Source organism: Nerophis ophidion, linkage group LG27, assembly GCF_033978795.1.
Source record: "Nerophis ophidion isolate RoL-2023_Sa linkage group LG27, RoL_Noph_v1.0, whole genome shotgun sequence".
In the NCBI taxonomy this organism is placed as follows: Eukaryota; Metazoa; Chordata; class Actinopteri; order Syngnathiformes; family Syngnathidae; genus Nerophis; species Nerophis ophidion.
In genome coordinates, this window is record NC_084637.1 from 32,904,085 (window position 1) to 32,919,504 (window position 15,420).

The 15,420-nt window shown below is 39.9% G+C and overlaps 1 protein-coding gene across 17 annotated transcripts in view; it reads right to left on the minus strand.

Moving 5' to 3' along the window:
- LOC133544455 (peripheral plasma membrane protein CASK-like) overlaps positions 1–15,420 on the minus strand; it is a 103,859-nt gene that overhangs the window by 10,423 nt on the left and 78,016 nt on the right. For 7 of the 17 annotated variants that reach the window (XM_061889785.1, XM_061889780.1, XM_061889795.1 and 4 more), the window contains 6 exons: positions 15,406–15,420; positions 12,544–12,753; positions 10,958–10,993; positions 8,905–8,943; positions 8,439–8,635; positions 5,052–5,167 (listed from right to left, as the gene is read on the minus strand). The exon at positions 15,406–15,420 is cut by the window's right edge and continues 71 nt beyond it. In XM_061889785.1, the coding sequence (XP_061745769.1) occupies positions 5,052–5,167; positions 8,439–8,635; positions 8,905–8,943; positions 10,958–10,993; positions 12,544–12,753; positions 15,406–15,420 (613 nt within the window). The remainder of the gene's footprint in view (positions 1–5,051; positions 5,168–8,438; positions 8,636–8,904; positions 8,944–10,957; positions 10,994–12,543; positions 12,754–15,405) is intronic. The other 10 variants (XM_061889793.1, XM_061889792.1, XM_061889791.1 and 7 more) reach the window with 3 other exon arrangements.

Below are 15,420 nucleotides of genomic sequence, written 5' to 3' on the forward strand. Positions count from 1 at the left end.
AGGATATCACCACATGGGCTCAGGAACACTTAAGAAAACCACTGTCACTAAATACAGTTTGTCGCTACATCTGTAAGTGCAAGTTAAAGCTCTACTATGCAAAGCGAAAGCCATTTATCAACAACATCCAGAAACGCCGCCGGCTTCTCTGGGTCCGAGATCATCTAAGACGGACTGATGCAAAGTGGAAAAGTGTTCTGTGGTCTGACGAGTCCACATTTTAAATTGCTTTTGGAAATATTCGACATTGTGTCATCCAGACCAAAAGGGAAGCTAACCATCCAGACGGTTATCGAGTTCAAAAGCCAGCATCTGTGATGGTATGGGGGTGCATTAGTGCCCAAGGCATGGGTAACTTACACATCTGTGAAGGCACCATTAATGCTGAAAGGTACATACAGGTTTTGGAACAACATATGCTGCCATCTAAGCGCCGTCTTTTTCATGGACGCCCCTGTTTATTTCAGCAAGACAATGCCAAGTACATTTCAGCACGTGTTACAACAGCGTGGCTTCGTAAAAAAAAAAGAGTGCGTGTATTTTCCTGGCCCACCTGCAGTCCAGACCTGTCTGCCATTGAAAATGTGTGGCGCATTATGAAGCATAAAATACGACAGCGGAGACCCCGGACTGTTGAACGACTGAAGCTCTCCATAAAACAAAAATGGGAAAGAATTCCACTTTCAAAGCTTCAACAATTAGTTTCCTCAGTTCCCAAACGTTTATTGAGTGTTGTTAAAAGTAAAGGTGATGTAACACAGTGGTGAACATGCCCTTTCCCAACTACTTTGGCACGTGTTGCAGCCATGAAATTCTAAGTTAATTATTATTTGCAAAAAATAAAGTTTATGAGTTTGAACATCAAATATGTTGTCTTTGAAGTGCATTCAACTGAATATGGGTTGAAAAGGATTTGCAAATCATTGTATTCTGTTTTAATTTACCTCTAACACAATTTCCCAACTCATATGGAAACGGGGTTTGTACTTATTGATTCTAATCCGGACAAAGAAGACAGATTAAAAGCTAAGCAATACACTATTTGTCGTAGGACTCATCACAGAAACTACTATGTGCATTCAAAGGCTAAGCAGACATTAGGGAGAGAACAGGTTAAAAAAACCAAAAATAGCAGAGAGAAGAGAGAGACAAGACAGAAGAAGCCAGCCGTCTGGAGTTACTTACATGCAGCCAAGTCATTGGGTATGAGACAGCATGAGGGCGGGAGGGCAAGGGTTAATAAATCAGTCAAATAAAAAGGACATACAGTAAAAATGTTGCACCCAAAGTGGGGCGTAAGTCCACTAGTTAGTCAAGGTAACACTGATGGAGCTGAGGGTCTCAGAGGGAAGAAGCAACATGCCACACTGGACTTGACAGGACACCTTCTCAAGTACACTCAAACCTGCATTAGCTTGAAATGTCGCACAGGAAAGTAGTCTGACAAACCTGCTATGTCGACACCACCTGTGTAACCCAGCTAAGCTAACCTAGGTTTTTTTATATATAAATATATACTCCACACTGCAAAAACTGAAATCCAAGCAAGATTAAATATCTCAAAAAAGAGTGATATTTGCTTATTGTCTGTCTGAGAAGATAATTCTTCTCACCAAGCAGATTTGATGTTAAGAGTGTTTTACTCCTTTTAAGTGTTTTGGTCCTAAATGATGTCAGTAAGATATTACAGCTTGTTGCTGAGATTTGATGACTTGTATTGAGTAAAACATGCTTGAAACTAGAATATCAAGTGTTGCAAAGCTGTGTCATCAACACTCACAAGTATAAAACTGCTTTTTCAAAGTAAACATTTCTTATTTCAAGCATGAAATAACAAATCATCACTTGTGACACAATTGTGTCTCATTATTAAAGGCCTACTGAAACCCACTACTACCGACCACACAGTCTGATAGTTTATATATCAATGATGAAATATTAACATTGCAACACATGCCAATACGGCCGGTTCAGTTTACTAAATTGCAATTTTAAATTTTGTGCGGAAGTATCATGCTAAAACGTCGCGGTTCACAGCTATAAGTCGTCTCTTTTCATTGCATAATTCCACAGTATTCTGGACTTCTGTGTTGCTGAATCTTTTGCAATTTCTTCAATGAATAATGGAGACGTCAAAGAAGAAAGCTGTAGGTGGAAAGCGGTGTATTGCGGCCGCCTTTAGCAACACAAACACAGCCGGTGTCTCATTGTTTACATTCCCGAAAGATGACAGTGAAGCTTTACTATGGAACAGAGATGTCAAGCGAAGACGGTTGGATTGGACCACACACAGATAAGGATCTTTCCAATCATTTGGAAAGATCTTGTTTCGAAGAGGGTCCCTTGCGAAGGACAGAGATGGGCATCGCCACCACCCGTCGACTTGTGCTGAAGAAAGGTGCGGTGTCGACCTTCAGGTTGTACAGGTACGACCATATAATCTCACTAAAACACTAGTAACACAATAAGCAGATAAGGGATTTTCCAGAATGATCCTAGTAAATGTGTCTAATAACATTTGAATCGCTCCCACTGCCCTCGTCTTTTTTTTCCCCCTAGTCCTTCACTCTCACTTTCCTCATCCACGAATCGTTCATCCTCGCTCAAATTAATGGGGAAATCGTCCCTTTATTGGTCTGAATCGCTCTCGCTGCTGGTGGCCATGATTGTAAACAATGTTCAGATGTGAGGAGCTCCACAACCCGTGACGTCACGCGCACATCGTCTGCTACTTCCGGTACAGGCAAGGCTTTTTTATTAGCGACCAAAAGTTGCGAACTTTATCGTCGATGTTTTCTACTAAATCCTTTCAGCAAAATTATGGCTATATGGCAAAATGATCAAGTATGACACCAAGAATGGACCTGCTATCCCCGTTTAAATAATAAAATCTCATTTCAGTAGGCCTTTAAAACAGATGACAGTCAAATAGACTTTGCTGTTTTATTTTCAATGAAACAATAGAAAATATGGACTTTTATAGCAGTACAGTTGGCAAGTGCAGTAAACTGATAGTTGATATTTAAACATTTCACATTTCAAACAATTTTGAGCAGATATAGTTCATGCACAGTCAGATAAATTCTTCATAATTACAATTTACAGCCCAGGGGCCAGGCTGTAAATATATACACAGATTTAAAGGTTTTGAGGGAAAAAAAAAACATTGCTGACTTATGAGCAGGTTCCTTTTGGATCTTAAGAGTAAGTTTGTATTGGCAACCTTAAGGTTGCACAAGGAGGTAGAAAACAGCTGCTAAATCTCAAAATGTATTCATCAGTGAGTCAGTATTTGCATATTTTTTTCATTGAATTCTTATTCTTCCTCAAGTGATTATTACTTCAGTCATATTACACAAAATAAACGCTACTCTTACTTGAGAAGAATGTATTTGCTACTATACCCAACAAATTTTTGTGGTAAAATTAGGGCTGGGCAACGATTAAAAATTTTAATCGAAGTTAATCGCACTATTTCTCCGATTAATCGCGATTAACTGCATTGTATACGCAAAGCCCAATAATGAATTCAAAAGTAGTGTGTAGTGCACCTTTATTGGAATATTCTCCCACAAGAACAAAAGCGCCAAAACATTTGTTGTGCAAACACAATTTAAATCAGTCCTTGTTAAACAGTAGCAGTTAAATAGCATATTTTATGAAAATCAACTCCAAAAATGTAAATACAAACATTTAAGCTTATTGCCACTGCCAGGGTATTTAAGTTATCCTGTTTGTTATGGAAAATAAATATAATCTACATACACATCTCTGAGCCACAATCATAACATCTGAACAGGCAATTTCTGAGGTAACAGCAGAAACATTTTTTTTATCAGGGATCTTATGTTTAAAAAACCTATATTATAGGTAGTGGGCTGTTTTAGGGAATTTTTGATCAAATTATCCGTAGAAGCAATATTAATAATGTTGTGTTTATTCTGCGTAGTGCACTTAAAATAATTATGACCATATCTGTTTGCTTGGTGCTTTGATAAACTGAAGGCATCATATACATGGTACTATATTGTGATGTTATGAGCCAGGGAAAAAAAGAACTACCCTACCCAGCATGCAACAGGAGTGACGAGCATGCGTGGTAGCCCGGTATAGGTTGTGTCGCCATGACGGCATCTTGTATGTTGTGATATGCACGCTCTGAAAGCAAACGTTAAGAACTCAGCCAACACTCCTGGTCTGCATTATTCATAAATAGACAGACAACACATATACTCCGCTGCTTCACAGGCCGCTGGATGTAGCCGGCAAAGTATTCCCATGCTAGCTAGCCGGTCTAGCAAGCACGCGTCATTCAGTCCAAAACGGCCCGATCTATCCACATCCAGAATTGTCTGGCGGTCGTAAGTGATCCCGGAGTGACCACGCTGTAAGCCAGCCATGACATTTGCAGAATTGTCCGGTATTTTTGCCAAATGTTCCATCTTTACCAAGAGCCCCTCGACGCCGGGTGACGCCATCTTGTTAAGAAAAGGCGTTAACAAAATAAAAGCATGTAAACAACATACGCAAATGTGTGATAAAATAATTGTCGGCGTTAATAGATTGATGAGTTAACTCGTAATTAACGCATTAATTTGCCCAGCCCCAGGTAAAATGCATCACATTTGCTTAGATTTGTATTTTTTTCTGCATTTCTGTGCTTTTTAACATAAGTATTTATTAACCTAATATTCAACACAAAGTGTATTCAGAAAACCAACCAGATGTATTTTGTTTATGTGTCATACTTCCTGTCTCACTCTATCTACCCCCTGGACTCTGCAGCTGGGATGCAGCCACAACTCAAACGCACTCAGTTGAATTTAGAGTTGTTTTCGAATTGTTTACTCTTTTTATGATAAACTTTCTTTGACCTCCATCTGTGTTTTCTTCCTTCATGTTCAACCTGTGAGTAGTCATAGTCATGCTCACTACAGACATGTTTGGCATAAGAGCACGATCTTATTGACCTGCGCAATAATAAAAAACGTGTTTGAATTGTCCCAAATGAGATGGGACTGGGCAATGTGAGATGAAAACAGGTGGCTTACCTGCGTTGTGCTTGGCCAGGTACTTGTCTTTATACTGTTTCTTCTTCTTGCCAAACCACGTGCAGCTGGCCTGCTGTTCCTGTTTGGTCTTCTCCATTGCTATACATGCCACACGCCTGAAAACACCACAGGAAAAGGTAGGTGAGATATACGTGCTGGAGTTGGAGCGATATGTTTTTTTCGGGGCCGATAGCAACGGTTAGTAGTCGAGGAGGCTGATAACAGATATTTAAAGCTGATATTCATCTGCAGTAAAAGTTAGCTAAATAGCAATAGTGTACGTCCGTCAACAGATGGACAAGGCGTTGTTGTTTTTTTTTACATTTTCTACAGGAAACTGCGCACCAGTAGCGACATAATGTTGTAGGAGCTAATGTTGTGGTTGATTTAGCACCAAACAAAGTCAGGGGGTTCCACAAACACCTTTATTGCGTGTGTCTAATGTCTTGGGTCAGAGGAGCGTCAACATTTGCATTTCAAAATATGGTAAATCGCCTGGTAAAATTTGAGAAACTATGGTATTTCACAATATATACTTTTTTATACAATTTTATGAATTTAAAACATTGTAAAGTTTCCGTGTAAATAACCCTGAAATTGTCAGGCTTGTCCCTGACAGTTTGGATATGTTTTAGTTTTTTCCTCTGCATTTGTCTTTGTTTCCTCTGTGTGTAGTATTTCCTGTCAGCGCTCTTATTTTGTCTGTTTCCTGTCTTTCTCCCTGAGCGCTGTTTCCCCTCAGGTGCGGCTGATTGGCACCTAGCCACACCTGGTGTCAATCAGCCCGCACTTATTTTTACCTGCTTTGTCCTCCAGTCAGAGCGGGATTATTGTCACTCCTGTCGTGTCGTGTCTTTCCATTGCAGCGTAGCAGTAAGCTATATTTTGGTAGCTGTTTGTAGCTTACTGTCTTTTGTTCCCTGCTTCCGTTTTGTTTTCATACTACAGGTAACAACTTCTGTTTCCTGCTCGCTACCTGCTAGCTTCCATGCTAGGCTCATTATTTTGTAGCTCCCATGCTAGCTCTTTTAGTTTGTTATCCACCTTGTGCGCACTTTTTGTTAGTACCTTTTTGTTTGTCCTTGTTCTAGTATTTTAATTAAATCATGTTTCCCTATTCAATGCCTGCCTCCTTCTCTGCATCTTGGGGTTCGTCACCAACTAACTCTGACAGAAATGTTGTGAACATTAAAATAAAAACAACTCCAGGCTCTTTCATGTAGATTTTAGATTCTTCAAGCTGGCTAACATAATTTCTTCCTGGACGTTACAGAAAGTATGAGAATGTGTGAGCTGCTGCCTGCTCTTCTTTACTTTCATAATTAGTCTCCTATTTGTCAATTTACACTGAGTTTGGATTTTTGGCAGAGGTATATTTTCTTTTGTTTTAATGTCAGATTTAGCCATCCATCCATCATCTACCGTTCTGTCACGTCGCTTTTTGATTGAATCACGAAACATGAAACCCGCCGTGCTCCTTTCATAAGCCCGCGCTCAAGAGTGTTGCAGACGGAGGCTTGTCGTGGAACTCGATCGCCGCAGTCGTGGAAACAATCAAAACAGGTGGAAGACGCAAGGAAAGAAGGACAAAAACTGGAATTCCGGAGGGAGGGAATTTGAAGTTTTGTTCATTTGTGGGTTCTTCCGAGGATGTCGTAGTCGTAATGGTTTGTACGGTCCTTTGAGACATTTGTGATTTAGGGCTATATAAATAAATAAATAAATGATAAATGGGTTCTACTTGTATAGCGCTTTTCTACCTTCAAGGTACTCAAAGCGCTTTGACACTACTTCCACATTTACCCATTCACACACACATTCACACACTGATGGAGGGAGCTGCCATGCAAGGCGCCAACCAGCAACCGTCAGGAGCAAGGGTGAAGTGTCTTGCTCAGGACAAAACGGACATGACGAGGTTGGTACTAGGTGGGAATTGAACCAGGGACCCTCGGGTTGCGCACGGCCACTCTTCCACTGCGCCACGCATTGATTGATGTAAGCAGAGCAGACGACCAGCGTTGCATGCAAGGAAAGTAAGGGGTAGACCAGAGACGAAACCTAACAAGAACTCAAATAAATGTCATGTCAGATATCAGAATATATTTGGGGAGAATTATTGACAAGGAGGACATATTTATTTTTAAATGAATTTAAAAAAATACTACAGCAAAAAGGTAACTTTTTAATGCAGGGGAAACGGGCTGGTGCTTGAGCAGTGGTTAGTAGTATTTACTTCACTAAATATAAATTGTTTTCAAAAAAGCCAATATTGCTGTCACGTGTGTGTGTGTGTGTGTGTGTGTGTGTGTGTGTGTGTGTGTGTGTGTGTGTGTGTGTGTGTGTGTGTGTGTGTGTGTGTGTGAATGTCATATCTGCTGGTGTAAAAATTTAAAAAGAACATGCGTTTGTTACGTCTCGTCTCGATTACTGTAACGTATTATTTTCGGGTCTCCCCATGTCTAGCATTAAAAGATTACATTTGGTACAAAACGCGGCTGCTAGACTTTTGACAAGAACAAGAAAGTTTGATCACATTACGCCTGTACTGTATATACCTTTATATACATATATACATACATATATACCTATACTGTATATACCTTTATATACATATATACATACATATATACCTATACTGTATATACCTTTATATACATATATACATACATATATACCTATACTGTATATACCTTTATATACATATATACATACATATATACCTATACTGGCTCACCTGCACTGGCTTCCTGTGCACTTAAGATGTGACTCTAAGGTTTTACTACTTACGTATAAAATACTACACGGTCTAGCTCCATCCTATCTTGCCGATTGTATTGTACCATATGTCCCGGCAAGAAATCTGCGTTCAAAAGACTCCGGCTTATTAGTGATTCCTAGAGCCCCAAAAAAGTCTGCGGGTTATAGAGCGACATCTGCCGACATCTGAGGTCCTCTCCAAGGTTTCTCATAGTCATCATTGTCACTGGCGTCCCACTGGATGTGAATTCTCCCTGCCCACTGGGTGTGAGTTTTCCTTGCCCTTTTGTGGGTTCTTCCGAGGATGTTGTAGTCGTAATGATTTGTGCAGTCCTTTGAGACATTTGTGATTTGGGGCTATATAAATAAACATTGATTGATTGTTTGATTGAACTATACTGAAAAATAAGGCAGAGTCCAATATACGTTTTGCTATTGAAGGAATTGCATTGTATATTTTGTATATTAACTCACTGATTGTTCCATACTGTACTGAAATGTGGTGTAGTGCCTGTAAAACATATTTTAAATCCGATCTTTCTCTCTAAGAAAGTAACCGTAAGAATCCTTACTGGAAACGCTTTGTGCGCACTTTTAAAGGCAAACTTGGAAATCTTTTCATCTCACCACTCCTGCAACTCCGGCGAAGGGATGAGACCTGCTGTGCCATTCTTAGTGTTCTCCAGCTTCCCCTGCCACCAATTGTGGTCGTCCTTGGAGATGATCTGAATGATGTCGCCCACCCTGAAGCGGATGCCTGCTTCCTTACAAGGTATGAGGTCGTCTTTTGCCGGGTCGTACTCAAACTGAGCGCGGACATAAATCTGCGGGGAGAGAACAGTGGCGCCCGACTTTTGTTAGTCCGGGAGCGAGACGGAGAGACGGTTAAGCGAGCGACTGCTACATCAGCTACATCTAGCAAATGCACAGCCAGCAGGGGGTGTTGATAGGGGGGTCATAAGGAGTCTAAAAGTGACAGTAAACAGCTGACCAATGGGGCACAGATGTGACTATGGCGGGGGGCAGTGCTTTGCGACAAAGGTGGGGTGAGGCAGGATCTACTTCTACAAGTGTCCTCTGGGAGACTTCTTACCTTGATGGACAATTTGTCCTTGATGGCAGGTCTGGAGATCTATGGGGTTGAGAGTATCACACACTTACACAGAAATCATGCAGCAGAATACGTCGTGGTGGCACAAACACAACGTGCGCTGACGGGACTCACGACTAGTTAGTACATCTAACCATGTCCCTGATGTGTGCAGGACACTTCTGAGCATGGTCAGGTTCAACATGCTCCTAAAAATGCAATATGCTGACAATCGCATTAAAAGGGAATAGTTCAAATAGTTTAAAAAAAATGTTCGAAAAGAGCCTTGAGCAGAGTCACACTAAGGCTCAATGTCATGAGTCCCAGACTCATGACATTGATGTTGTACAAACCCCGTTTCCATATGAGTTGGGAAATTGTGTTAGATGTAAATATAAACAGAATACAATGATTTGCAAATCCTTTTCAACCCATATTCAGTTGAATATGCTACAAAGACAACATATTTGATGTTCAAACTCATAAACGTTGTTTTTTTTTTGTGCAAATAATCATTAACTTTAGAATTTGATGCCAGCAACATGTGACAAAGAAGTTGGGAAAGGTGGCAATAAATACTGATAAAGCTGAGGAATGCTCATCAAACACTTATTTGGAACATCCCACAGGTGTGCAGGCTAATTGGGAACAGGTGGGTGCCATGATTGGGTATAAAAACGGCTTCCCAAAAAATGCTCAGTCTTTCACAAGAAAGGATGGGGCGAGGTACACCCCTTTGTCCACAACTGCGTGAGCAAATAGTCAAACAGTTTAAGAACAACGTTTCTCAAAGTGCAATTGCAAGAAATTTAGGGATTTCAACATCTACACTCCATAATTTCATCACAAGGTTCAGAGAATCTGGAAAAATCACTCCACGTAAGCGGCATGGCAGGAAAACAACATTGAATGGCCATGACCTTCGATCCTGTATCAAAAACCGACGTCAATCTTTAAAGGATATCACCACATGGGCTCAGGAACACTTCAGAAAAACACTGTCATTAAATACAGTTCGTCGCTACATCTGTAAGTGCAAGTTAAAGCTCTACTATGCAAAGCGAAAGCCATTTATCAACAACATCCAGAAACGCCGCCGGCTTTTCTGGGCCCTAGATGATCTAAGATGGACTTATGCAAAGTGGAAAAGTGTTCTGTGGTCTGACGAGTCCACATATCAAATTATTTTGGGAAATATTCAAGATCGTGTCATCCGGACTAAAGGGGAAGCGAACCATCCAGACTGTTATCAACGCAAAGTTGAAAAGCCAGCATGTGTGATGGTATGGGGGTGCATTAGTGCCCAAGGCATGGGTAACTTACACATCTGTGAAGGCACCATTAATGCTGAAAGGTACATACAGGTTTTGGAACAACATATGCTGCCATCTAAGCGCCGTCTTTTTAATGGATGCCCCTGCTTATTCCAGCAAGACAATGCCAAGCCACATTCAGCACGTGTTACAACAGCGTGGCTTCGTAAAAAAAAAAAGAGTGCGGGTACTTTCCTGGCCCGCCTGCAGTCCAGACCTGTCTTGCATCTAAAATGTGTGGCACTTTATGAAGCGTAAAATACGACAGCGGAGACCCCGGACTGTTGAACGACTGAAGCTCTACATAAAACAAGAATGGGAAAGAATTCCACTTTCAAAGCTTCAACAATTAGTTTCCTCACTTCCCAAACATTTATTTAGTGTTGTTAAAAGAAAAGGTGATGTAAGACAGTGGTGAACATGCCCTTTCCCAACTACTTTGGCACGTGTTGCAGCCATGAAATTCTAAGTTAATTATTATTTGCAAAAAAAAAAGTAAAGTTTATGAGTTTGAACATCAAATATGTTGTCTTTGTAGCATATTCAACTGAATATGGCTTGAAAAGGATTTGCAAATCATTGTATTCTGTTTATATTTACATCTAACACAATTTCCCGACTCATACGGAAACGGGGTTTGTATGTTGGACATACATGCAAATCAGAAGACAATAAGTTGGTCTTGTTAGCGATTCTTGCAGACAAAATAGGAAGAGACGGTCAAAGGCTTCTGTAAAACTCACCTGACGACCTTTGGGTTGAATTGTTGCGGGTAGATCCTATTGAAGAAACAAAAGGCTCATGTAAACAATGTCAGCACTAACACATAATATTACTTGGCTTTAATCTAAATTCTTATCAACTTACTATACTCATAATATTTGAAAGGGGGCGTATGAGGATTTGAAACATTGTGTCATGCTCTGACCCTTAGGGGAGTAAGTAGAGTTACTGCAATGTTGTAATTTTGGTAGATTAGACTTTATATACTTTCCAGGTATATACAGTTCAGGCCAAAAGTTTGGACACACATTCTCATTCAATGCGTTTTCTTTATTTTCATGACTATGTACATTGTAGATTGTCACTGAAGGCATCAACAACATGAATGAACACATGTGGAGTTAAAAATGTTTATAAAATGTGGCTTATCAACGCCTACAGCTGCCAGCACTAAAAGATGAGCCTGTTTTGATGTTACGTTGTGATGTTGTATTTAATTTGTTATTATATCGTAAATGTATTGTGTGCTCTTTTTATTTTTCTCTTTGTTTTCTTTGTTATTGTAATTTTACTACCTTTTTTACATGATGGCCGGGGGACTACAGATGAAAACTAGTCGTCTAGCTAATTCTGGCTTTTGTAACCATGTGTAATCATGTGTTTTGTGAAATTCCATGGTCCCCTTTGAAATAAACTAATCTTAATATTAACTAATCTTAATCTTAATGTACTTTACAAAGGTGAAGTAACAGAAAACATGTTTTATATTCTAGTTCAGGGGTAGGGAACCTATGGCTCGGGAGCCAGATGTGGCTCTCAGGTAAATTTGAGCTGACTCTGCTTAACACAATAAATAATGAATAATTCCACTTGTAATCAGTGTTAAAAATGTTCAAAATATAAAACATCATCGTGCATTTTTAATCCATCCATCCGTTTTCTACCGCACCTGTTCAAGAAGTTGCGATGATGGTAAGAAGTTATTTATTCATTATTGGTTAGTGTGGGGCTTGCCCTCCTGGGGGTTCTTCAGACCACCAAGAACCGACATGAGACCCTGTTTCAGGGTTACAGTATTGTTCCATTTTTCAATAAGTCTCTCTGTTGCTTTCCAGCAATTGTCTTTTTCTCTTTCGTTCTGGCTCGCGCTCTGGCTCCAGCACCAACCCCGTCTCTCCTCCTGGCTGCTGCTTATAACATAGCGACAGGTGATTAGATAACAAGGCCCAGGTGGGCCGTCGACGCACCTGTCGCTGATTTCGAGGCCGGTCCTGGCAACACCCCGCTTCGCTGCAGGCCCGCAGGCCACGCCCCCTCCACAGTTAGCTTCAGAATAACAATGTTATTACAAAGAATAAGAGACCTATTATACTCTGAAAATGTTAGTCTTACTTAAAATGCACGCGTTTAGTTGTGTTCAGGGTTAAAAAAATATTTTACGGCTCTTACGGAAATACATTTTAAAATATTTGGCTTCTTGGCTCTCTCAGCCAAAAAGGTTCCCGACCCCTGTTCTAGTTTCTTCCAAATAGCCACCCTTTGCTTTAATTACTGCTTTGCACACTCTTGAATACCTTGCGGGTGCACTGGCATGAGGTACACTTACCAGGATGGAACTGGTGACGCTAGCATGGCCATTTGCAGCCGAATGCTGAGACAAATCCGGGGACTCCTTCTGCAACACAAACGCTCCCATGATTTGATTTTCTTTAGGTCTTGTAAGGCGGAACAGGTTTGGGTTCTGTACCTCAAAAGACTTAGACTGGGACCTGTAACTTGGCACAATCTTGAACGTGATGCTTCCTCTCATCTCTCGCTGTGGATATCAACGACAAAGACTTCAGACATGATGCATTTAAGGTAGGGCTGGGCGACATATCGATATACTCAGTTTGTCTCTGTGCAATATGGAAAATGACTACATGGTGATATTGGAGTATACGTTCTCACGCAGTTGCTTTTAGCTGCTGGCATTACACTACAGGCTCTTCCCACTCTTTCTTGTCTCTCCTTCTCACAGACAGCAAGCACACCTTCTTACATACGTCACATACGTATACGCCCTCGCGGAGCAGAGAGGTAGCAGCATGGGTAACGTTAGCTGTGATGCTAGCGGAGTGGTGCGAGTGGTAATACGAGAGAAAGAAGGTGCGAATCTGGTAACAAATGAAGGAAGAATTAATCCCCAAGAAAAACAGCAGGGGGTCCATCGTCTGGCTTCAAGTGGGAATATGTCGAACAGACAACCGTAATTTGTCAAGTGTGGGGCAAAAGCGTTGCTACAAAAAGTAGCATTACTGTTAATATGCAGCATCATTTTTATAACCACCTGCTAGAGAATGAAGAGTGCTTACTCCGCATGTCAACATCTCCATTATGTCATGTCTGTGTGATCATGTTTTGTTTTAGTCATGTTCGGTTTTGTTTTTGGACTCTTTGTGCACTTTTGTTTGTTTTGTCACCATAGCAACCCATTAGTTTTCATCTGTCGAGTCACGCACCTGTTTTCACTGATCATGTCACTGCTATTTAAGCCGGTCTGTTTCTGTTGTTCGTCCTGGTGACATTATCCTATCCATTAGGGGTGTGGGAAAAAATGTATTCGAATATGAATCGAGTCGAATACGTTGTGCGATTCAGAATCGATTCTCATTTTTAAAATAATCGATTTTAATTTTTTTTTTATCAATCCAACAAATCACTACACAGCAATACCATAACAATGCAATCCAATTCCAAAAGCAAACCTGACCCAGAAACACTCAGAACTGCAATAAACAGAGCAATTGAGGAGACACAAACACCACACAGAACAAACCAAAAGTAGTGAAACAAAAATGAATATTATCAACAACAGTATCAATATTAGTTATAATTTCAGCATAGCAGTGATTAAAAATCCCTCATTGACATTATCATTAGACATTTGTAAAAATAAAAAAAAGAACAATAGTGTCACAGTGGCTTACACTTGCATCGCATCTCATAAGCTTGACAACACACTGTGTCCAATATTTTCACAAAAAAGATAAAATAAGTCATATTTTTGGTTCGTTTAATAGTTAAAACAAATTTACATTATTGCAATCAGTTGATAAAACATTGTCCTTTAAAATTATATAATTTTTTTTTTTTTTTTTAAATCTACTACTCTGCTAGCATGTCAGCAGACTGGGGTAGATCCTGCTGAAATCTATGTATTGAATGAATACAGAATACTTTTGAATCGGAAAAATATCGTCTTTGAATAGAGAATCGAATCGAAAAAATTTATATATTATCGAATCGTGACCCCAAGAATCGATATTGAATCGAATCGTGGTACACCCAAAGATTCGCAGCCCTACCATCTAGCTATCCATCCATACTACTCTGCAACCAATTAGATTCCTTTTTGCTTCATTCCAGGCCACAGTAAGTGTTTTTGTTTCCTGTTCATAATTAATTGCCTTTGTGCTATTCTTTTGTTTTCATTAGTCAAGTTTGTTCTCCGCCATTGTGCGCGCCTTAGTTTTGTACCTTTTTTTATAGCAATAATAAATATGTCCCTACCTTCACGTTTTGCCCGCGCCAACTTTTCTTTGCCTTCCGTAAAAACAAACCTCACAGTCCACGGTTTGACAGAACGTCACCAGGACGAACAACAGAAACAGACCGGCTTAAATAGCAGTGACATGATCAGTGAAAACTAATGGGTTGCTATGGTGACAAAACAAACAAAAGTGCACAAAGAGTCCAAAAACTAAACCGAACATGACTAAAACAAAACATGATCACACAGACTTGACACATTCGGTGCCACACCATCAAAATGCCGAGGCAAACATTTCCAGATCAACACCGTATGAAGAAAATAGTCAACAGCAAAAGGAGATAATGTCCGTAGGAACCTACCACATAGCGAAGGACAACTCCTATTATGCAGCTCATTTTTATTTGACACTTATTGAAATATAGTGTGACATCATGCACAAAAGTGCACTTTATTTGTTTTAAACTATTTTAGAGGCGTTCTGTACAAAAAGTGCACTTTAATAGAGTGTTGTTTTGATGTAATCTTAGTGACATCATGCACAAAAGTGCACTCATAGCTTGTTTTAAAATTTCTGTGATAATCTTGCACTTTCTGTTTTGGAAATGACATGAATGTTTGTGCCACTGCTTAATAACTGTTTAATAAATACACTTTTAGTTGTGATTTCCCTCTCTGCATGAAAGTTTAAAAGTAGCATATATTAATGCAGTATGAAGAAGAATGTTTGAATGTAGACACATAGAATCATCATACTGCTGTCATTATATGTGTCAAGTCTTCATTCAAGGATAAGGCAAAATATGGAGATATATATGGTGTATCAAGACATGGCTTAAAAATATCGAGATATTAAAAAAGGCCATATCGCCCAGAACTACTTTAAGGAGAGAGCCCAAGTACACGTGGAAAAAGGCGACCTTTTCGCTTTCTTACCAGCATTTTTTGGAG